At 42.1% G+C, this 23850-nt stretch overlaps 1 protein-coding gene and 1 long non-coding RNA gene across 2 annotated transcripts; both read right to left on the bottom strand.

Annotated features, from left to right (window-relative positions):
- Window positions 1–1360: 1360 nt before the first annotated feature.
- LOC114460475 (protein NLRC3-like) lies at window positions 1361–3640 on the bottom strand (the record flags this gene model as incomplete). Its single annotated transcript, XM_028442373.1, has 3 exons — window positions 3593–3640; window positions 1587–3393; window positions 1361–1509 (listed from the first exon to the last, which is right to left on the bottom strand). Coding segments are annotated over exons 1-3 (1993 nt in total), but the record flags the coding sequence as incomplete, so codon positions are not given.
- Window positions 3641–19853: 16213 nt separating this feature from the next.
- Window positions 19854–23513, bottom strand: LOC114460476 (uncharacterized). Its single transcript, XR_003673644.1, has 3 exons — window positions 23484–23513; window positions 23269–23385; window positions 19854–20074 (listed from the first exon to the last, which is right to left on the bottom strand). It is a non-coding gene; the product is annotated as an uncharacterized LOC114460476 (long non-coding RNA).
- Between the last annotated feature and the right edge of the window lie 337 nt (window positions 23514–23850).

The raw sequence follows: 23850 nt of genomic DNA, 5'->3' as shown, positions 1-23850 counted from the left end.
CGTGGTCTATAGATTTAACTAGGACTCTTTAGAGAGATAATAAAGACATAAATACAATCAAAAATCTGTTCCCTTGTAATCTATATAAATATCAGTAGAGATGGATAGAATTAGATAGAAATTATTACTTGAATTATTTAAAAAAAAATCATAATCAACCTTTGAAATGTATATAAATGTTGTAGTTTCTTGTTCACAGGATACAGACATCACCAGCTGAGAACAGAAACCATTGGATAAGTATTTGATTTAGTCTATGTTTCAATTTATGATTTATTTATTTTTTAATAAATATAATAAGTTACGGGTGGTGGGTTAAAAAATGTAACTAAAAACTCTGTTTTAAGTTTGTCACCACTTTTAGTGTGGGCTTGTGCACGCGAGGGGTGGAGAATCAGCACGGAGACAGAAAGACGTGATTGGTTAATAAAAAAATTATTTTTATATAATTTAATTTATAATTTTATTATTGGTCAAAGTTTTTACAGGTTTACAGCTGCTACACTTGATGGATTTTTTTTGTTCCTTTTTCAGAGCACATAAGAACTTAATTTATGTCAGAACATTAAGACAATTTCAACCAAAAACTTAAAAAAAATTTCTGGAAAAAATCCCCTCCCCTACCTTTTAATTGATTGATTATTTGAAACATTGGTAATAATTTAGACAATTGCAATGTTTTATTTTAGTGGTTAGTAACATTTAGAGCTGGAAATGTAATGTTATTTAGGTTTTCAACCAGTAATTTACATTTCAGTTCATCCCTAACTTTTGTTGTGTCAGAGAAAAGATTTAGATGTAATTCCATAAGATATATTTATATTTTTGTATGAACACAATCCTCACTGATTGGTTCCACCTCCTCTGATCTTCTCTCTCATTCCTTCATCAGCTCCTCATAGTTCTCCATCAGCCTCTCCTCACTCCTCACTCCTTTCTTATCTCTGTTCTTCATCCCTCTAACCTGTCCCAGTCCTCCTCCTTTAGTGTCCCACCTCTCACACCTTCATCACATTCCTCTGATACAGCTCTCTGTCACACATGTGATGGGGATTGATGTGAACATGTGATGAGCTGCTGTGATGTGTCTCACCTCAGAGTGTTCAGTCTCTGAAAGAGCAGCTTCACTGCTGAGTCTCCTGGATGGTTGTAGCTCAGGTCCAGCTCTCTCACACTGGAGGAGTTGGAGCTCAAAGCTGCTGCCAGAGAAGCCCCGCCCACCTCTGTGATGACACAACCTGACAGACTGGATTCAGAAAAAACATCCACAACTCAGGAAACAAGTGAGGAGACGAGGAACAGGACAATATTGATGGAACATGTGATCTCACTGACCTGAGAGAGTCCAGTTTACATTGAGGACTCTTCAGTCCTTCACACAGCAGCTTCACTCCTGAATCCTGCAGATCATTGTTACTCAGGTCCAGATGTTTCACACTGGAGGACTGAGAGCTGAGGACTGAGGACAGAGCTGCACAGCTTCTCTTTGAGAGACCACAGGAACTCAACCTGATGAAGAAACAGAGAAACCTTTCAGATGTTTGTCTGTGACAGAATTAAAGACATGTTCTTCTAAAGTCACATACTCAACTTTCTTGGAGGCTTTGATCACTGGGAGCAGCTTCAGAAAAGTATCCTCTGAAGGAGAGAATCTCTTCAGGTCAAAGACATCCAGATGTTCTTGTGATGATAGTAAGATGAAGACCAGAGCTGACCACTGAGCAGGAGACAGTTTCTCTGTGGAGAGACTTCCTGATCTCATGGACTGTTGGATCTGCTCCAGCAGAGAGTGATCATTCACTTCATTCAGACAGTGGAACAGGTTGATGCTTCTCTCTGTGGACAAACTGTCACTCAGCTTCTTCTTGATGTATTTAACTGTTTTCTGATTGGTCTGTGAGTCACTTCTTGTTTGTGTCAGCAGGCCTTGTAGGAGCCTCTGATTGGTCGGCAGTGAAAGACCCAGCAAAAAGCGGAGGAACAAGTCCAAGTGTCCGTTTGGACTCTGTAAGGCCTCGTCCACAGCACTCTGGTGGAGAAGGTTCAGAGTTGGTTTTTGAATTGTAGACATCTTGAAGCTCTTCTTCTTCTGTGGTTGATGTTCCAGCAGGTTGACTTTAGAGCTGATGAAGGTCTGATGGACATGAAGAGCAGCCAGAAACTCCTGAAGGCTCAGGTGGATGAAGGTGAACACCTTGTCCTGGTACAGGCTGCTCTCCTCTCTGAATACCTGTGTGAACACTCCTGAGCACACTGAGGCTGCTCTGAGGTCCGTGCCACATTCTGTCAGGTCACTCTCATAGAAAATCAGGTTTCCTTTCTGCAGCTGCTCAAAAGCCAGTTTTCTCAGAAACTCCATCATCTTCCTGCTCTGTGGACTCCAGTGTGGATCTGTGGCAGCTCCTCCATCAAACTTCACCATCTTGACTTTGTTCTGAAGGACCACATAGTGGCTGTAGATCTGAGTCAGAGTCCTGGGCAGCTCTCCCTCCTCTCTGCTCTTCAACATGTCCTCCAGAACTGTAGCAGTGATCCAGCAGAAGAGCGGGATGTGGCACATGATGTGGAGGCTACGACACATCCTGATGTGGGAAATGATCCTGCTGACCTGCTCTTTATCTGTGGACCTCCTCCTGAAGTACTCCTCCTTCTGAAGGTCAGTGAACCCTCTGACCTCTGTCACCATGTCCACATGCTCAGGAGGGATCTGATTGGCTGCTGCAGGCCGTGTGGTTATCCAGAGGAGGGCTGATGGAAGCAGTTCTCCTCTGATGAGGTTTATCAGCAGAACCTCTACTGAGGTGGACTCTGAGACATCTGTCAGGGTCTGAGTGCTGAGGAAGTCCAGAGAGAGCCGACACTCATCTAGACCATCCAAGATGAACAAAACCAGGAAGTCCTGGAAGCTGCAAATTCCTGCTTCTTTGCTTCCAGAGAAGAAGTAATCAACAAGTCCCACCAAGCTGAAGCTCCTCCCCCTCAGCACGTTCAGCTCTCTGAAGGTTAGTGGGAATGTGAAGTGGACCTCCTGCTGGGCTTTGTCTTCAGCCCAGTCCACAGTGAACTTGTGTGTTAAGAGTGTTTTCCCAATGCCAGCCACGCCCTTTGTCATCACTGTCCTGATTGGTCGAGGTCTTCCAGGAGGGGCTTTAAAGAGCTCTTCTAGTGTGATGGCTCTTTCTGCTGTGTCTGATCTCCTGGATGCTGTTTCTATCTGCATGACCTCATGTTCCTGGTTGACCTCTCCACCCCCTCCCTCTGTGATGTAGAGCTCTGTGAAGATCTCCTTCAGGAGAGTTTGACTTCCTGCTTTAGCCACGCCCTCAAACACACACTGGAATTTCTTCTTCAGCTTGGACTTCAGCTCACGTTGGTATTGATGAGCCTTTGTTCCTGAATGAAGAAAAACTTAATGTTAGAGTGGAGAAGTCAGAGCAGGTTTGAACATTGGAGATCAAAGTGTGTGATGTTCTCAGTCTGGATGGTTCCTCAGATTAAATGTGACTGATTGAATCATGCTTTGAAAAAGAAAAGCCAGCTTTGTGTCTTTCATGTGATGTTCCTCACAGTGAAGATGTTCACATGCTCTTACTGCTCTGCAGACGCTCAGCCAACTCCTCCTGCTTCATCCTCTTCAGGAAATACAGTGTGATGTTCAGAAAGGCCTCCCTGCTCCTCCTCTGCTCCTCATCTTCATCCTCCATCTGACTCTCTGAGCACTCTGGATCATCTCCATCCACAATCTTCTGCATGTGTTTGAGTTCAGCTTTAACAAAGATGATGATGTTGTCCTCCAGCAGCTGGAACACAAACACATTAAAGGTGATGAGTGAAGGCCTGCTGCAATCATCTGTGTGTGTGTGTGTGTGTGTGTGTGTGTGTGTGTGTGTGTGTGTGTGTGTGTGTGTGTGTGTGTGTGTGTGTGTGTGTGTGTGTGTGTGTGTGTGCGTGCGTGTGTGTGTGTGTGTACAGTGGTTTGATCACAGGCTGACAGTGTGTCAGTGTCTTTGTAGACGTACACACCGTAAAGATGGAGTCAGGATCAGCTCCAGAGGAACCATCCACACCCTCCAAGCTGCTGTGGAGAAGACACAGACACTCAGACATGCTGAGGAGCAGCTGGAGGAAAGCACAGGAAGCTCTGCTAACATCATGTGAACATCAGTAACAGTGGGTGATGTCCTGCAGAGCCACAGTGCAGTGAGTGTGGAGCAGCCTTTGGAGCTCAGCTCACGTGTGGAACATCTCAGCATGTTTCCACTGAACAGGAGAACAAGTCTGTTGGACTGAGGCTTTATTTGTCTTCAGTCCTTCACAAATCTGAAGATCACACTCTGTCTAAGACTCACCTACACACTGGAGACCATTCCTACAAAGCCTTTTCTCTTTCACCTTCCACTGTTTGCTGAGATTTACATCAACACCACTTCAATAACAAACATAGTCCATCAGAGGTGCTGAGTCATGTTTACTTATGCTTTATCAGTGTGGAGTGTGAAGAACCTGGACCATCAGGAAGAAAACAAACAACCTTATTTATGTTCACTTACTGTGGGTCAGTTGATTGTCGTCCTTTGAAGTCAATGGGTCTGCCCATGGACTCGTTACTTCTAAAGGACACACAACTGGGTTCAGGTCCAGGTCCACTTAGTCTGGGCTCGGTTCTGGTTCAAACACATACAGAGTTTTGAGTGTGAAGAACCTGAAGCCTCATTTATTACATGTTGATAAGCACAGATCATTCAAATCAAAATATGTTATTGATAAAGTTGTGTGTGAACGTAGAAACAGAAGTAAATCTAAATGTAATATAAACACCTAGTGGTAGAACAGTGATATGGGGCTATTTTTGCAACAAACCTATTTATGTGTGTTTTATCCAATCTGTGTGTCTCTATTTTGATCTCTGTGTCTGTATTTCAATCCGAGTGTAGAATAAGTATTTGTAAACATAGTTGTCTGTATGTAATCTATTCTGTGTCTGTATTAACATCCGTATGTGTGTGTCATCAAACCAGGACATTCTATTGGCTGTCTCTGTGCATGTGACTTTTGGAACACATTTGGAGAATGCAATCTGTCATATTTAAACTTGTAACTTGTGCAATACCGTTAAAATCCAGCAGTTGTTGCTGGTACCAAGTGACCCTCAAATTGGAAACAAACTTCATAATACTTAAAAAAATAAATAAATAAAAAATTGAAACTAAATAACCAAAGAACTATCAGTACATGGATTGGTGTCATATGTGTTTGCCTGTTTCGTCTTTGATGTAATATATTATTATTATTATTATTATATGTCTCACTGTCACAAGGAGCCGAGGCAACGCTTTATCAATTTATCATATTTATAAATAGATTTGATGGTTTTGTAAAAAAAAAAAAAAAAAGAATTATTAACATATAGGTAGTTTGGTTTCAGGAATAATTGATCAACAGCACAAGCACTAACAGATTTAATAAAAAAATAACCTGGTATTGAGTGTTCTCAGATCTTAAGAAGGCGTTTGATACAGTTTACTACAATACACTTATAAGAAAAAAGGAAAAGGGGTAATTTAATGTAATGTTTTGGACTGGATAAAAAGTTATTTATGCAACAGAAAACAGTTTGTACAGATATGACAGACCAAATCAGGTTGTTTAAATATTAAATGTGGGGTACCACAGGGGTCAGTTTTAGGGCAAAACATTTTCATAATGTATATGAATGTAATTTGTAAAGTAAGTGAAAAACTAAAATATGTGTTATTTGCAGATGAAACCAATATGCTTTGTACTGATGTGGACTGATGGCAGCTCTTGAGGATGGTCACTATGGAGATGTGTAAACTAAAACAATAATAAATTACCATTAAACCTAAAAAACTAATTTTATGTTATTTGGAAAACAGAAAAAAATAAAATAAAGATGTAAAAGTAAATATAGACAATATTAACATAGAAAGAGTGAACAAAGTCACATTTTTTGGTGTGATCTTGGACCACGGGATCTACTAGAAGTCACACATTAAATACATTAAAGGGAAGACGGTGAGGAGTATTTCTATTGCTGTTCTGGGCAAAACAAGGCTCATTCTTAATAAAAAAGCATTGCACACTCTTTATTATACACTTGTTTTACCATATTTAATTTACTATCTTGAAGTTTGAGGAAATACATACATGACAAAGATCCAACCGTTATTCACAATGTAAAAAAAGATCCATCAGATTGATACATAACACAGGATACAGAGAACACACACATGGATTATTGTTAAAAACACCAGATTTAAAACTCCAGATCTCATCAAACTCTAAACTGTCCAAATGATTTATAAAACAAGTAAAGGTTTACTTCCAAAAGGGTTGAGAAAAGATTTTTAGAGGGAGAAGGGGAAAATAATTTAAGAGTAAAACTACATTTAAATATACAATATGCTAGAACAACATTGAAAAAGATGAGTATAACAATATCAGGGGTTAAATTATGGAACTGTCTAAAGGATGAAATAAAACAAAGCACCAACATAAACCAGTTTAAAAAGCTTTTTAAATCATATATCGTTAGTAAGTATAAAGAAAGAAGAACAATTATTTTACCTAGGACAGCATTAATATATAATATGTACATCCATCCATCCATTTTCATCCAATTTAGAGACTCCAATCAACCTTACAGTCATGTTTTTGGATTGTGGGAGGAAGCCTGAGTACCTGGAGGAAACCCACGCAGCACAGGGAGAACATGCAAACTCTACACAGAAAGGACCCAGGTGTCCACCCCAGGGCTTGAACCCAGAACCTTCTTGCTGTGAGGCGGACGTGCTAACCACTATATATTGCCACTCTAAATGTATTTGATGACATTTGTGTCATAAATATAAAATAGTTTCATATTAATATGATGTACATGTCATATACATCCGTGTATGTATGTACAGTATATATGTTTGATGTGAATGTATAAACTACATATATAAAATTTGTGCAGAATATATATTGAATGTTTATTGTGAAAATAGTAATATAAGTAAAATATTGTTTTGTGTGTGTGATATTATGTAGAGAATAGGGATGTAACGATTAATCGTAAGGCAGTTAAAAATCGATTTATAGGTATCACGGTTGATAGCGATTTTCTGAAAATTGAATCGCAGTACTTTTTTTAACCAGCAGAGGACGCTATCAACAAATGTAGGCGGCGGGCGGAGTCTGCTAATACTTTCTTTCTGGCCGCCTTCTACTCTTAAATATGTTAATAAATGATTCCTTACCCCTTTAGCACCGAAATAATATCTAATATTACTTGAATATCTGTAAAAGTCATGTTTTTCTATTAGTTCTGTCTGCTAGCATAGCTTCTCTTCTTCACTGCAAGATATCTGCATGTCAACCGACCACTGGGTTACCAGCGCCCTCTGCTGGTCCAAACAAATATGACGTAAATCAGTGTAATCACGTTTTTTTTTTTTTTTTTAAAAGTCTAATTGTTAAGGCACAAAATACATTTTCAGTTGCACTTTTAAAAGAAAAAGAACTATTATGCAGTTTTACATTGTTTATTATAGAACCAGAATTTAAATTAATAGGCTTCATTTTCATTTGTATTATTCCTTTATTTATTTCATTCAAGATTTATTTTTAGTTAAATTGCATTGTTTTGAATTGTTTATCAAGGAATTCTTTTGAAAATGAAAAATAAAATGAAAATAGTACAGTATTTTCTAGTTTTTTTCCCAATAAAAAAATCGGTCTAGTCCCATTTTGTAAAATAAATCGTGAGAGAATCGTATCGTGAACCCAGTATCGTGAATCGAATCGTATCGGGAGTTGAGTGAATCGTTACATCCCTAGTAGAGAACCTTGTTTAGTTTTATTGTGATAGGGTAGCTACTGTATATATAAGCTTTGCTTCAACCTACACACTTTCAGCTGAAGAATTACACAATTGAGTGTTTGTTCTGCTTTGTTATTCTAAGACTTTCAAAATAAAACTCAAATTCAAATTGTTTTTAAGCGCAGGTTTACTGATAACCTGATAAACCATTTGCTGGTAACTTTAACCACCAAGATGAGTCGTTTTTACCATTTGTTTGTTACATGCTGGGACTCTAACACACCCTCATTACTTCACTGTAGAAAATATTTAGAACCAGTACACACACACACACACACACACACACACACACACACACACACACACACACTTATAGCTTTGGTCAGAATCCACTGTTCACTCATTCTTAAAGTGATACTGCTACCATATATGGTTAACTGGAGGCGTGTCTTATTGCTAACAATCATTTGTGCAAAGTGAAGTCACATGATCTAAACTCTAACACATGTCCATCATGATCTCAGATCAACAGTTAATCTCATCATCAACTAAACACTTCATACACGTCTCAACAGAAGCTCTTTGAACCACAACACACACACATAGTGTTACCATGGAAACACACACTGAGCTACACAATACTAACAACAAAGATCATTACATTAAATACATCTGATCTTTAACTTTGAATGATTTATGTCAGGTTTGATTATAAAATAAGATCTTTGATGGTTCTAAATGATTTTATATGATGTAATAAAGACTAAATCAGTCATTTACAGTAATTAACAACATTTGTGCTTTGGACAGATGGACATGTGTTAGAGTTTAGATCATGTGACTTCACTTTCCACCAATGATTGTTAGCAATAAAAAACTGTAAAGTATCCTGTACTTTTTATTGAGATGATCACAGTCTCCATGTGTTTAAACCATCAGTAATAATATGTTTATATAAATATACGTGTTTATCTCCTCTGTTTACCACACAGTATATGATCCATTCATTGATCAGAGATTAATACAGTTTATTTTATATTGTTAACAAGCATTGGTCCTAAAGTGTGTTAGTGTTTGAAAAATGTGCTGTAAAAGTTTAGTGTTTATCAGGTGGTGAACTAATTATAATAATGTATAATTATTAATAATAATAACTAGTGACTGAGGAAATAGTTGGTGACTGTATTTAGTGTGAAAACAAAGAAAAGTGATTGACACTTTAGTCCACATGGACTGAGAGATGAATCAACACTGCTGTGTGTACGACCTCTGTCCACACGCTTCATAAATACTGATTCTTTTTGTACTGGTGCACATTCTACATTTCATTGGTCTGAACGTATTTAGAACCAGTTCTATGAACGGATCAATAAATGAGGCCCCTGGACCATCAGGAAGACAACCAGCAACCTTCTTTATGTGGACTCACTGTGGGTCAGTAGATGGACCACCTTTGAAGTCAAGGAATCTGTCCATGGACTCGTTACTTCCAAAGGACACCCAGCTGGGTCCAGGTCCAGGTCCAGGTATGCGCTGCTTCCTGGTCCTTGAACACACACACACGCACACGCACACGCACACACACTGTTCACTCATTCTTAAAGTGATGCTGCTCCCATATATGGTCAATTGGAGGCGTGTCTTATTGCTAACAATCATTGGTGCAAAGTGAAGTCACATGATCTAAACTCTAACACATGTCCATCATGATCTCAGATCAACAGTTAATCTCATCATCAACTAAACACTTCATACACGTCTCAACAGAAGCTCATTGAACCACCACACTAACACATAGTGTTACCATGGAAACACACACTGAACTACACAATACGAACAACAAAGATCATTACATTAAATACATCTGATCTTTAACTTTGAATGATTTATGTCAGGTTTGATTATAAAATAAGATCTTTGACGGTTCTAAATGATTGTATATGATGTAATAAAGACTAAATCAGTCATTTACAGTAATTAACAACATTTGTGCTTTGGACAGATGGACATGTGTTAGAGTTTAGATCATGTGACTTCACTTTCCACCAATGATTGTTATCAATAAAAAACTGTAAAGTATCCTGTACTTTTTATTGAGATGATCACAGTCTCCATTTGTTTAAACCATCAGTAATAATATGTTTATATAAATATACGTGTTTATCTCCTCTGTTTACCACACAGTATATGATCCATTCATTGATCAAAGATTAATACAGTTTATTTTATATTGTTAACAAGCATTGGTCCTAAAGTGTGTTAGTGTTTGAAAAATGTGCTGTAAAAGTTTAGTGTTTATCAGGTGGTGAATTAATTATAATAATGTATAATTATTAATTTTTTTTTTTTACCTTGTTTGCACATGCTGTTGAAGGTTAACACTACAAGAAGTGCAATCTTTTAACAGCAATGCATATTTTATTATTGCAATTAAATAAATGAATTTATTTCATTGCATAATTGTGACCATCACCAGCCCTCCCTAGGGAAGGGTAAATACTTTATTAAAGGGAGGATGTAAAAAAGAGAGAGGGCAGTGTTACACCAGGGTGAGGGGGGTGGGGGGGGGGAGTTAACAGGGAGGAGGGATACAAGATAGGAAAACGAATGGGTGGGGAATAGTCAATAAGTTTCAAGTGATGTGATGTGAAATTGTGGTTGTGTATATTGTGCTTATTGTTGTGTTATCAAGCCAGTCTGGTGACCAGTGTGCGGCTTAGGAATAATGGTGGTGGCTGTGAGCAGAGGAGGAAGTGAGTGGAAGTTACATAAAACAGGTATTTGGGAACAACGTGTCTATGGTTGAGCCCAGTAAGAGTGTTATCCCACAGCCCGAGGCCAGTGCGTCCATGACAAATGTGATTCCAAGAGCCGCTCCTGCAAAACCCATAAGCCGCCCCCGGGCCCGAAGAAGCAGTCGGGCCAGCAGAAAGAGCGAGAGATCTAGGGGCCCCCGGCGACCACCCCACGGCCAAGCAGCCCCCCGAACGCCCCAAGGTCCCAAGCCGAGAGGCTGCCATTGCCCCCCCCATACACACCCGAAAAGCCCCCAAGGAGCCAAGGACCCAGCGCACCACGCCACCGACTCCAACCCCCAACCCCCGCCAGGACCGGCCCGGCCAGCCGGCCAAGCACCCCGGGCCCCAGGAGCACCCCCAGGGACCAGGACCCCCCAAGGGCAAGCCCCCGGGCCAAGCCCCCCGGGACGCGCCCCCCACCCCAGCCCAGGTCCCGGCCACAGCCCAGCAGGACCGCACAGCCCCAGACAGCACAAGGCCAGCAGCCCAGGGCCCGCCGCCCCCCGGACAGCGCAAGCCACCGGGCAGCGCCCCCCGCCGGCCCGCGAGCAACCGGCGACCCCCACCGCGGGGACGGAGGCACCCCAACGGCACACATCCAGCGCGGGACAGCAGCCCCCAGCCAAAGATGCCCCGGACCCACCCACCAGTCCGCAGATGGCAGGACATACCCACCAGGCGGCCGAAAGCAACCTCAACCATCGGAACAGCTAACGCCGCCCCCCCAGTAAACAGCATCATCCCGAGGCGCCAAACAACCCTGCCCCAACCCCGGTGAGGACACCAGCACCCCCCCAGCACACCCACCCCCCAAACCGGCGAGGCAGGCCGCCCCGGGCCCGCACACCGCGGGGCCCGCCCCCAAGGCCACCAGGAGACAAAGCAAGCACCAAGCCACACCGAAGGGGGAGAGGCACCCCCGCGCCCCACCCGGCCGACACAGCCCGGAAAGACCCCGCAAGGAGAGATCCCGGCAAAGCCCCCCCAGACCCACCGCCACGCCCGACCGCACCATCTTGATGTGCTTTTACTCTATGCAGTGGCCCAGCCACCAACAGAGGGGCCAGGCCCCCACCGGAGAGGCCCAAATATGTGTACCAACCCACCACCCTGTTATGGTGCCTCTTCATTCCTCAATGGAGAGGCACTTCCCGATCCCCTGTGTGAATGTGTGTGTTTGGTGAATGTATGGGGTGTAATTAAAAGAAGGGGGATGGAGGGGAGCGGTGCCCCCCCTCCAGCCTCTGTGGATTTATGTGTATGTGGTGTAATAGGCCGGAGGGTGTAAATGATGATACACCCTCCGGGGGGTGACATGTTGAGATGCAATTAAAATTGGAGGGATTAGTAGGGCAACTAGAGGTGGGAGGGTGGGAGGGCCGCCCCCACGCCACTACATAGTAACACAGGTGGCGGCCCCCTCCACCCCCAGCCCCACCATCCAGCCCCCCAAGGGTTGGGTATTGGTGTGTGGTGCATTTTGTGAGTGAGCCAGACCAGCTGGGAGTGGGGTGAAGTGAACATGTAGGAGGCCTGTCCAGTGTGAGCCGGGCCCGTCCGCGTGGCGGGCCACGCGAGAGGGTAGATGGCGCAGACGGGCAAGTGGCACTGCGGGCCCCGGAACAGCACAGCCGGAGACCCCCCCCCACGGCACCCCCCAGACCGCGCCGGCCCCGCGGAGCACGGCGACACCCCCCACCCCCGGGCACAGCCAGGCACCAACAACATCCCCTGGCGCCCCAGGGGGCGACCCCCGCCGCCCGCCGGCCCGGAGCAACGCCACCCCGCCACCAAGGGGAGCGGCCGAGCAGGGGGGAGGCCCATGCCCGCACCAGGGCCAGCACAGGCCCACCCGGCGCCACGATACAACACTCTCCACCGGGAGGCGGCCCCGGCCCCCCCGACGAGAGAGGACGCCATCCACCGCCAAGCAGGGCCATCCCGCCAGCCACGGACCGGCAAGCCAGAGTACCGAAGCACCCCCAGCCCGGAACCGCCCCCCCACACCAACGGCGCCAATAGAGCCCCCCCCCCCCCCACGGAGGCAATCCCCAACGACCCACGCACCGGCACGAGACACCCCCCCGACGCCAGCACACCCCGAACAACAGCGGGCCCAAGGCCACCAGCCCCGCCCCGCCCAAGGCTGCGCAGCGCCGCCACGAGCCGCGGCCGGTCCCCGGGCAGATGGCCGGAGAGCACCTCCCCGGACACGTAACCCAAGGATCCGCCCCCGGGGCACCCCCGCCCCGGAATCGCGCCCACGGCGCCCGGTGCACCCAGCCAGCAGACCAGTCAATCCCAACGCGGATCCACCGGGCCAGGAACCACGCGCCGCGCCCCCGCACACCCTCCCAATACGACCCCCGGGGAGGCCCCATAGCACCCCTCACCCCACCCCCTAGCCATAACGTCCACACCCCGGCCATTGCGGTCGTACAAAAAGCCCCCGAGGGGGCCCCGCCTGGCTCGTCGCGCAAGCGACATCCCTAGCAAAGGTGCGCCCCAGGGAGCCAAGCCAAGGACCCGCAAGGGCCGACGGAGCAACCCACAGCCACACCCCGCCACCCAGCAACCCAGGAGGCAATCGCCGACCCCGGGCAGCAGCCACCCCCACCCCGGATCCCCCCGGACCGGAGCCAAGGACCCCACCACCCCAGGCCCCCCAACGAGACCACCCCCCAGCCAACCCACCCGGCACGGCACCGCCCGTCCCCCAGGCGGGAGCCACAGCCCCCCCACCAGTGCCCCAGGCCAACGGGAGCCCCCCAAACCCAACCCCACAGGATGGCGGGCGCAAGAGCAAAGGAGGAGGAGGAGGGGGGGAGGACGAGACAGGGGGACAGGGAGCAAGGGGAAGGAGCGGCAGGGGAGCACGCAGGGCCCCAGCCCCAGAGACCAACCAGATGCGCATGCAAGGGGCAACGGCGCCAAATCAAACAGCCCCGGGACCCCGTGAACACCCAGAAGGAATGCACACCCGTGCTGAGGCAACAAGGCACCCCGGCAACCCACCCCAGCCATCCTGACCAAGACCACCCCAGAGGCCCAAGGCGGCCCCGGCCTACAGTTGGGCTAGTGCGTTAGTAAAGAGTGGTGCTGGCAGTCGCTTGCAGGCTAGATCATCAGGCTTTTAAAAATTTAGATTTAATGCAATTAAAAAAGGAGTCCAACGCTCCTCAAAGCACGTTATTTTTTTTTGTTTTCTGAGAGCAGACATCTTTTCCATGGAAATAAATTCTGTGAGGAGATTTTGCCATTGGTTTATGTTTAAGGATTTTTTGTCTTTCCAATTTAGTAATATTGTTTTTTTTGCTATGGCTAGTGCCGCAAGGATTGATTGTGATTGGTTTGCTGGAGGTTGAAGCATTGTCAGGTCTCCAATCAAACAAAGATTTGGAGATAAAGGAATTCTGTAGTCCAAAATGGAGGACAGTTTTTCAGTGATTAGAATCCAAAAGTGTTGAACTGGGGAGCAAAGCCATAAGGCATGTAAATAGGAATCCGCTGTATTCTGGGTGCACTGAGAGCAGATGTCTGTTGCTGAGAAGCCCATTTTATGCATTTTCTGTTGGGTAATGTGGGATCTGTGGAGGACCTTGTATTGAATTAGCTGAAGGTTTGTGTTTTTTGTCATCTTAAAAGTATTACAACAAATTTCTGCCCAGAAATCAGTGCTCGGGGTGATTGAGAGTTCGGCCTCCCACTTCGCGATTGGTAAGTAATTACAGTTAGTGTTCGAAAGCGCTCTGTATATTTTTGAGAGTTTTTTTGATTTTGTTGAGATTTTTTTCATATATATAGCCAGTTCTGGAGGTTGTAACGTAGTTAAGTCTAGTGGAGTGGTTTTCTTTATTGTCTCTGTTACTTGTAAGTACTGTAGAAAGTTACTTTTATTTATATCGAATGCTTGGGTTAGATTGTTATATGACCTGATCTTGTCATTTTCAAAAAGGTCTTGGAGATGAGTGATTCCACTCTCTTCCCATGTCTTCAGATAGAGTGGCAGGAGGTAAGTCACGCGAGATGTTCTGAGAGTCACATGACAAGCTGAGAAAATTCAACATGGCGGCTCGCTGCCGTGACTAGTTTACCGATCCTGTTTACGTGCACATACTAACGATTTTTACCGTTAAATCAACGCCACCAACGAGAGCCGACCACGCGCCCTCTCACCAGCCAGAGTGGAGGACCTCGAGGACTTCATAGATAGATATTACGCTGAGTACGTGATGGAGTCCGGACCAAAAGCCAGTACATCAGGTAAGTCGGCGAAGCGCCGGAAAAACGATTCGGCCACCGATACATCAGACCTCGAGGTAGAATCCCACACGGAACTCCTACAGACCATAATTAAGAGGCTGGATGTGCTCGACTTACTGCACCGAGACGTTCAGGAAATGAAAGTCAGCCTGGAATTTGCCTATCAACAAATCCAGGACTTACAAAAAGATAATCATGATATCCATTCAGCTTTATCTGCGGTGAGCTCCGAGGTAAAAGAGCTGAAAAAAGAAAACAAGTTTCTTAAAGAATCAGTCCTGGATATCCAATCTCGCAGTATGAGAGACAACGTAATATTCTCAGGTATTCCAGAAACCCCCAACGATGACCCACATGCTCTGCTGAAAGACTTCATGTCGTCGGCGCTTAAAATCCCGGCAGAAACCGTGAAAAACATCACATTTCACCGTGTCCATCGCCTCGGACCACGGAGAGGAAACCGTCCACGTCCCATCATTGCCAAATTTGAGCACTTTCAACAGAAGATCCAGGTTAAAAGTAAAGGTCGGGAACTTAAAGGTACGCAATTCGGCATGAATGATCAATTCCCTCGGGAAATAAACGAACGTCGAAAAACCCTGTATCCTATCTTTAAAGAAAACCGACAGAAAGGCAAAAATTCCAAACTGGTCGTAGACAAGCTTTACATAGATGGCCAACTGTTTAGGGACTTAAACATCACGCCCTGGCTCTACTGAGAAAGACAAATCTAAAAATAATAATAATAATGAAAAAAAAAAAAAAAAAAAAACACAGGTGTTATGTGAGTTAACATTGAAAGGATAATTCTCCACTTATGGTGAAGCTAAGGTAGCATTATTTAAAAAAAAATTAAAATAAATATATATGTTGTATGTGTGTGTATGTATATATCTGTACATTAAAAAAAAAAAAGGGCAAATAAAAACAATAAATACATTTAAAAAAAAAAAAAAAAAAGTGTGTATGTATGTGTGTGTGTATGTGTATGTATATATGTATACATATGTATGTATGTATGTGTGTGTATATGCATATGTTTATATATGTATGTGTATGTAGATGTGTGTGTATGTATATGTATGTGTGTATATATATATATATATGTATGTGTATATGTTTATGTGTGTATGTGTATGTGTGTATATATGTGCATGTATATGTATGTATGTGTGTATGTGTATGTATGTGTGTATGTATATATGTATGTATATGTCTATGTATATATGTTTATATGTATGTGTATGTGTATATATATGTATGTATGTATATGTGTATATATATATATATATATATATAAATAGAGAAAATATATATAAAATAATGATAACTCCATAAAAAAAAAAAAAAAATTTAAAAAATATATGTATATATATATAACAATAATAATAATTAAAATAAATAAATACATAAAGATAATAATAACACTAAAATAAAAACATGGATAGGTATATATAGACACGTATGTGTGTGTATGTTTGTATGTATGCTACATATTGGCTTAGATTTTGGTAAACACTTTTTGGCACGTACTCTCTCACAGGACACTCTCTACCCTCATGTCAACTCACTCGTCTCGAACCCCTCACTCTTTTTTTTCTTTCACACTCACTCAACACCCACAACACCCCCCACCTCCTATACCTCCTATAATTACCCCTTGCTCCTTTTACTCTTTTGATATTGGTTGTTGTCGTTGTATGTTTGTGCTTTTCACTAACCTATTCAATCCAGTCCTTTACCCCGTGGTGCTATCGCATGATAAATATGTCTCCTCTTCTTTCTTTCCTTGCATCCTAGCTTTTTACAACACAGTGCACAAATGCTCACAGATTCTCACTTATGCTCACACCTGTATGGACTAACACTCACCTCATTCTATGTATCAGTTTACAGTAACTTCTTGGAATGTGCGTGGCATTCGCTCACAGGCTAAAAAGATTAAGATATTTGACTATGTATCAAGATTAAATGCAGACATTGTCTTCTTTCAAGAAACTCACTTACTTAAATCAGAAGAAAAATCCCTGACAGATTCAAATTTTAACAAGATATATAATTCATGTTTCAATTCCAGACAAAGAGGAGTCTCGGTTCTTCTCAACAAAAGGTTACCCGTTAACATAATCAACTCCGTCATAGACCCAGAGGGTAGATATATTATTATCAAAGTAGTAATCTGTAATAAATGTTTCACAATTCTTAATCTATATGCCCCCAATAATGATGACCCTGATTTCTTCCATAGAATTTTCTCAGAGCTTTCAGACCTTTCTGCAGACTCATCTTTAATCATCGGAGGTGACTTCAATCTGGCGCTCAACACATCATTGGACAGATCTAGTAAGTGCTCAAATACAAAACCATCTCGATCTGCTAAAGTATTAATGGATTACATGGAAGATCTTGGAATAGGAGATGTATGGAGACTGAATAACCCAACTAAAAAAGAATATACCTTCTTCTCCCCCGTGCATAAATCCTTCTCCCGAATTGACTTTTTTCTTTCAAATAATTCCATCGTACATAAGATGTCCTCTAAAATACATCCTATAATTATTAGCGATCATGCCCCAATATCCCTCACCCTGCAGTGTGACTCTAATCAGAAAGTATCCTCTCTATGGCGCTTTAACACTTCATTACTTAATGACAGTAAATTTGAAAAAATTATAAGAAAAGAATGGGAGGACTTTCTATTGACAAACGACTCCCCGGAAATATCACCGTCCTTACTCTGGGAAACTGGCAAGGCTGTCATTAGAGGGAAGATTATATCATACTCTTCTTTTAAGAAAAAACAGGAACAGATAGCAGAAAAAACACTTGAAGAAAAGATCAAAAAACTTACGGAAGAATACGCAGCTAACCCTTCTGAACTTTTATGGGAAAAACTCCAAAATACAAAACTTAATCTGAATATCATCTTATCTAAAAAAACCGACTTCATTTTGCAACAATTACGATACAAAAACTTTGACTACAATAATAAATCAGGCAAATATTTAGCAAATCAGCTCAAACATAATAAAGAAAATTCCTTTATAGCAGCAATTTCTGATAACGCAGGTCAAACTTTAAACTTACCTCAGGACATTAATAACATCTTTCATGATTATTATCAAAACTTATACTCATCAAATTTAAACCCTGACCCTGAAGATATTAAAACCTTTCTTAATAAACTAAACCTACCACAGCTCACTATAGATCAGAAAACCACCTTAGACTCACCATTAACCTTACAAGAATTACAAAATGCTTTAGACAGCATGTCAACAGGCAAAGCACCAGGTCCAGATGGGTTCCCTGCTGAATTCCTTAAACATTTCTGGTCAATGCTGGCTCCACTATTTTTCAGAGTAGTAACAGAGATCAAAAATAAAGGGCATGTAGGAGGTCACATGAATACAGCGAACATTAAATTGTTACTTAAACCAGACAAAAACCCCATATTACCCTCAAGCTATCGTCCCATCTCACTTATTAACACAGACTTAAAAATTATTTCCAAAGGACTCACATCCAGGTTAGAGAAAGTAGTACAGTCAATTATACACCAAGACCAGACAGGTTTTATTAAAAATAGACACTCCACAGACAATGTGAGAAGACTGTTTAATGTGATCAACATGGCACAGAACTCTAAAAAGAAAACAATAATCTTGTCACTCGATGCAGAAAAAGCATTTGATAGAGTAAACTGGTCATTCCTCCTAACTGTCCTTGGCAAATTTGGCTTCGGAGAATCATTCATACAATGGATCTCCACCCTGTACAATAAACCTAAGGCCTCAGTAACCACAAACAAAATAACATCCCAAAGCTTCACACTGCAGAGGGGAACCAGACAAGGCTGTCCACTCTCACCTTTGCTTTTTGCAATATTCGTTGAACCTCTCGCAGCAGCTGTACGTCAGAACTCTGTTATTAAAGGAATCCACTCATCCATCTCAGAACACAAAATTAATCTCTACGCGGATGACATTTTACTCTATTTGGAAGAACCGCAATCCTCTTTAGAGGAAGTATTTAATCTAATAAACAGCTTCTCTAAATTATCAGACTATTCCATTAACTGGACAAAATCATCAATCCTCCCTTTGACAAAAAACTCTTGGAATCCTGCACACCAAAATCCACAACACCCCTCCACCACAAATACAATTAAATATCTAGGCTTAAATATATCACCAAACTTAAATGAATTAATTAAACTAAATCATGATCCGATGTTGGACAAAGTCACAGAAGATCTGCGGAGATGGAACAATCTCCCCATCTCACTACTTGGCAGGATAGCCTCAGTTAAAATGAAAATCTTACCAAAAATAAACTACTTGTTCTCAATGATACCACTGAAACCACCAAAACAATGGTTTCAAAGATTAGATTCTACAACTACAAAATTCTATACTAGAAATAAAAACCTAAAATAAGCCTTTCTACCCTTCAAAAAAACAAAGACGAGGGTGGTTTAGAAGCCCCTAATTTCATGCATTATTACTTAGCAAACCAAATACTATATTTAACAGAATGGCTAAATCCAAAAGAATACTACAACACCTGGCTAGAAATAGAACAGTTAGACTGCAAACACATTAAACTCTCTGATCTCCCTTTTATCACTGCGACCCTCAAACATCACAACTGCTTTAAAAACCCACTAATTGCCTCCACACTGACTGCATGGTGGAAAGCCCTGGACATCACAAATGGCCAATTAAAAACTAGTATGCTGTCTCCAATCTGGCACAACCCCGACTTTAAAAATGTATAATTATTAATAATAATAACTAGTGACTGAGGAAATAGTTGGTGACTGTATTTAGTGTGAAAACAAAGAAAAGTGATTGACACTTTAGTCCACATGGACTGAGAGATGAATCAACACTGCTGTGTGTACGACCTCTGTCCACACGCTTCATAAATACTGATTCTTTTTGTACTGGTGCACATTCTACATTTCATTGGTCTGAACGTATTTAGAACCAGTTCTATGAACGGATCAATAAATGAGGCCCCTGGACCATCAGGAAGACAACCAGCAACCTTCTTTATGTGGACTCACTGTGGGTCAGTAGATGGACCATCTTTGAAGTCAAGGAGTCTGTCCATGGACTCGTTACTTCCAAAGGACACCCAGCTGGGTCCAGGTCCAGGTCCAGGTATGCGCTGCTTCCTGGTCCTTGAACACACACACACACACACACACACACACACACACACACACACACACACACACACACACTCACTCATTCTTAAAGTGATGCTGCTACCATATATGGTCAATTGGAGGCGTGTCTTACAGTTTTTTTTGTTGCTAACAATCATTGGTGGAAATTGAAGTCACATGATCTATATATATATATATATATATGTGTGTGTGTGTGTATATACGTGTGTATGTGTGGACAGATGAATGTACAGTTGATCACATTTATTGTATAATGATATAGATATATATATCAATGAGTTATGTGTATATACTGTATATACTGTATATTTATAGTGTAAATAGGTGCATATCATAAGAAGATGATATGTATAGTACTAGATATTACATGTGGTAGGATCATATAATTATATACTTCCGCCTACTCCTCCTACACGTCAGCACGTCACTAGCTGGTGGCTGGTGACGTGCTGACGTGGTGACGTATTGATCATTTCCTGTTTACGCTCTACCGCTGCTTGCAGCGCTCTACTACTGTGTTCTGCTAACTCTAATCAAACTTGTTGTCATTGATATTTTAGCCTTGAAAACACTTGTTTTAATTTTTTACCGTACAGTTAAACGTACGAAGATAAGTAAAAAGCAATCTCGCCGCTTATAGGCAGTGTAATCTCCTTTAAACTTCCTTTTGTCCTTAGCTTAGCTTAGCTTAAATTTAGCACCTATGGCTTTTCTCTCCTCCCCTCCGCTCTCCTGCCCGGTGTGTCAGATGTTTAGTTACTCCTCGTCCTCCTTTAGGGACAATGGTAGTTGCATAAAGTGTAGCGTACTGTTAGATATGGAGGCGAGGATCAACAATCTGGAGAAGCGGTTTCGCACCCCTGATACCAAAACCGAAGCTAGCAAGCAGGACTTAGCCGGTGCGGACCGTGCTAGCTCTAGCTTAGCCTCCCCCCGGCCAGCAATGAGTGGGTTACTGTCCGTGGTAAGCATAGTCGAAGGTCAAAAAGCCGCTCGGGACACCACCATGTTCACGTCTCAAACAGGTTCTCCCCCCTCCGTGAGGACAACACACTCACCGGGGAACAAACTCTGATAATTGGCGACTCCATAGTGAGAAACGTGAAGCTAGCGAAGTCAGCGGGCATCGTGAGGTGCATCCCAGGGGCCAGAGCGGGCGACATAGAATCAAATCTAAAGTTTCTGGCAAAGAGTAACCGTAAATTTGATAGGATAGTCCTCCATGTCGGCACTAATGACTCCCGACGTCGTCAGTCGGAAGCAACCAAAGTGAACATTGAATCAGTTTGTGCTTATGCTAAAACAATGTCGGACTCCGTAATTTTCTCTGGTTTCTTACCAAATCTGACCAGTGATGACATGTATAGCCGCATGTCATCATTTAACCGCTGGCTATCGAGGTGGTGTCCAGAAAACGAGGTGGGCTTCATTGATAATTGGAGATCCTTCTGGGGAAAACCGAACCTGATAGGAAGAGATGGAATCCACCCTACTTTGGAGGGAGCATCTCTACTATCAGAAAACATGGCACAGTCACTGTTATGACATCTCATGAATGAGACCATGTTACAGAGGCGGAGTCCTCCACGCCCACGTCTGTGGGATCCTTAGTGTGGAGTTACAGAGTCTCAACAACTCTGTCTCCACCCTTTCCTCTGCACACACCCAACACAGCATAACGTGGATGGCTGTTCATCATAGGAATGGGATCCACACAAGGTTCCTGCTGCTTAACAGAAGGTTTTCCTTGCCGCCATGATGAATTCATGTTGGGTGTGGGATACATATGTGCATATACGTATATATGCATATGTGTGTATCCATAAAATGAAGAGTCCGTCCTTAAGACTGCCCTACTGTAAAGTGTCTTGAGATACCATTGGTTATGATTTGGCGCTATACAAATAAAAGATTGATTGATTGATTGATTTTAGAACATGTACAGGCTTCACCAGCAGGATTTTTATACCATTTGTTCTCTTTGATTTGTTTGATTTATTTTCATTTTTTATTACTATTATTATTATTATCATTATTTTTTTAATTATGAGATACAGATTGCTGTTGTGTTCATGTTTGAAATCAAATCAAATCAAATATCATTCTTTTCACCAGGGGCATTGGACTGGGGGGGTAAAGGGTACTGAGTACCCAGGGCCTAAGGCAGGGCGAGGGGTTCAGAAGTCTATATATATGTACAAAGATGCATTTTAAACATTTTTAGATTGTTTATATGTGAATGAAAAGGGCCCTGTGTGAAAATAAGCTGGTTGTTAATCACAGTTTTACACAATTATTAATGCTGCACCCTTTAAAACAGTGCTAATGGTACGACCCACATGTGCTGCTACAGAACTGTAGATGTGACGTGGAGCAGGAGTAAATAGGTATAACCAGCGTGTCCCCATGATTCTAATTATTCTATATTTACCTTTTATTAACCTTTGTACAGGTTTGCTTTGTCTGTGTGTTAGTAATACCCCCCCCCCCAAAAAAAATGAAAATTAAAAAAAAACCAGCTGCTCCTTCAATTGTAGCAAAAATATGTCACAAACACAATATTCATTTAAATAAAGTTAATCTCATCATCAACTAAACACTTCATACACGTCTCAACAGAAGCTCATTGAACCACAACACTAACACATAGTGTTACCATGGAAACACACACTGAACTACACAATACTAACAACAAATATAATTACATTAAATACATCTGATCTTTAACTTTGAATGATTTATGTCAGGTTTGATTATAAAATAAGATCTTTGATGGTTCTAAATGATTGTATATGATGTAATAAAGACTAAATCAGTCATTTACAGTAATTAACAACATTTGTGCTTTGGACAGATGGACATGTGTTAGAGTTTAGATCATGTGACTTCACTTTCCACCAATGATTGTTATCAATAAAAAACTGTAAAGTATCCTGTACTTTTTATTGAGATGATCACAGTCTCCATGTGTTTAAACCATCAGTAATAATGTGTTTATATAAATATACGTGTTTATCTCCTCTGTTTACCACACAGTATATGATCCATTCATTGATCAGTGATTAATACAGTTTATTTTATATTGTTAACAAGCATTGGTCCTAAAGTGTGTTAGTGTTTGATCAATAAATGAGGCCCCTGGACCATCAGGAAGACAACCAGCAACCTTCTTTATGTGTACTCACTGTGGGTCAGTAGATGGACCTCCTTTGAAGACAATGGGTATGTCCATGGACTGGTCACTTCTAAAGGACACACAGCTGGGTCCAGGTACAAGTCCAGATGTGAGCTGCTTCCTGGTCCTTGAACACATACACACACACACACACACACACACACACACACACAGTGTAACACTGATGTACAGAGGTGTGAGTGTTAAGCTCTGACGTGGTCTCACCTCTGATCTTCAGCCTGGATCTCATGTTGTTCCGTCATCGTGTCCTGATCCATAGGAGAGACACATATATTATACATATATTATATTATTGTATATATATATACACATTATGTTATATCTAAATGTTAAATCTTATATAGAAATGTTAAATGTTAAATCTAAATGTTAAATCTAAATGTTAAATCTAAATGTTATATATCATATCTAAATGCTTAATTTTATATTTAAATGTTAAATGTTAAATCGAAATGTTAAATGTTAAATCTATATCTAAATGTTTAATGTTCAAGTTAAATGTTTCGCACATATGCTAATTGACCCCTGCCCCTTGTAACCAATACACCGAGACACACGCAGCCGATCCCAC

The sequence above is a fragment of the Gouania willdenowi genome, unplaced genomic scaffold, assembly GCF_900634775.1.
Source record: "Gouania willdenowi unplaced genomic scaffold, fGouWil2.1 scaffold_441_arrow_ctg1, whole genome shotgun sequence".
Taxonomy (NCBI): domain Eukaryota; kingdom Metazoa; phylum Chordata; class Actinopteri; order Blenniiformes; family Gobiesocidae; genus Gouania; species Gouania willdenowi.
Note: the sequence above shows the minus strand (reverse complement) of the source record. Positions and strands in the feature narration are given on the sequence as shown.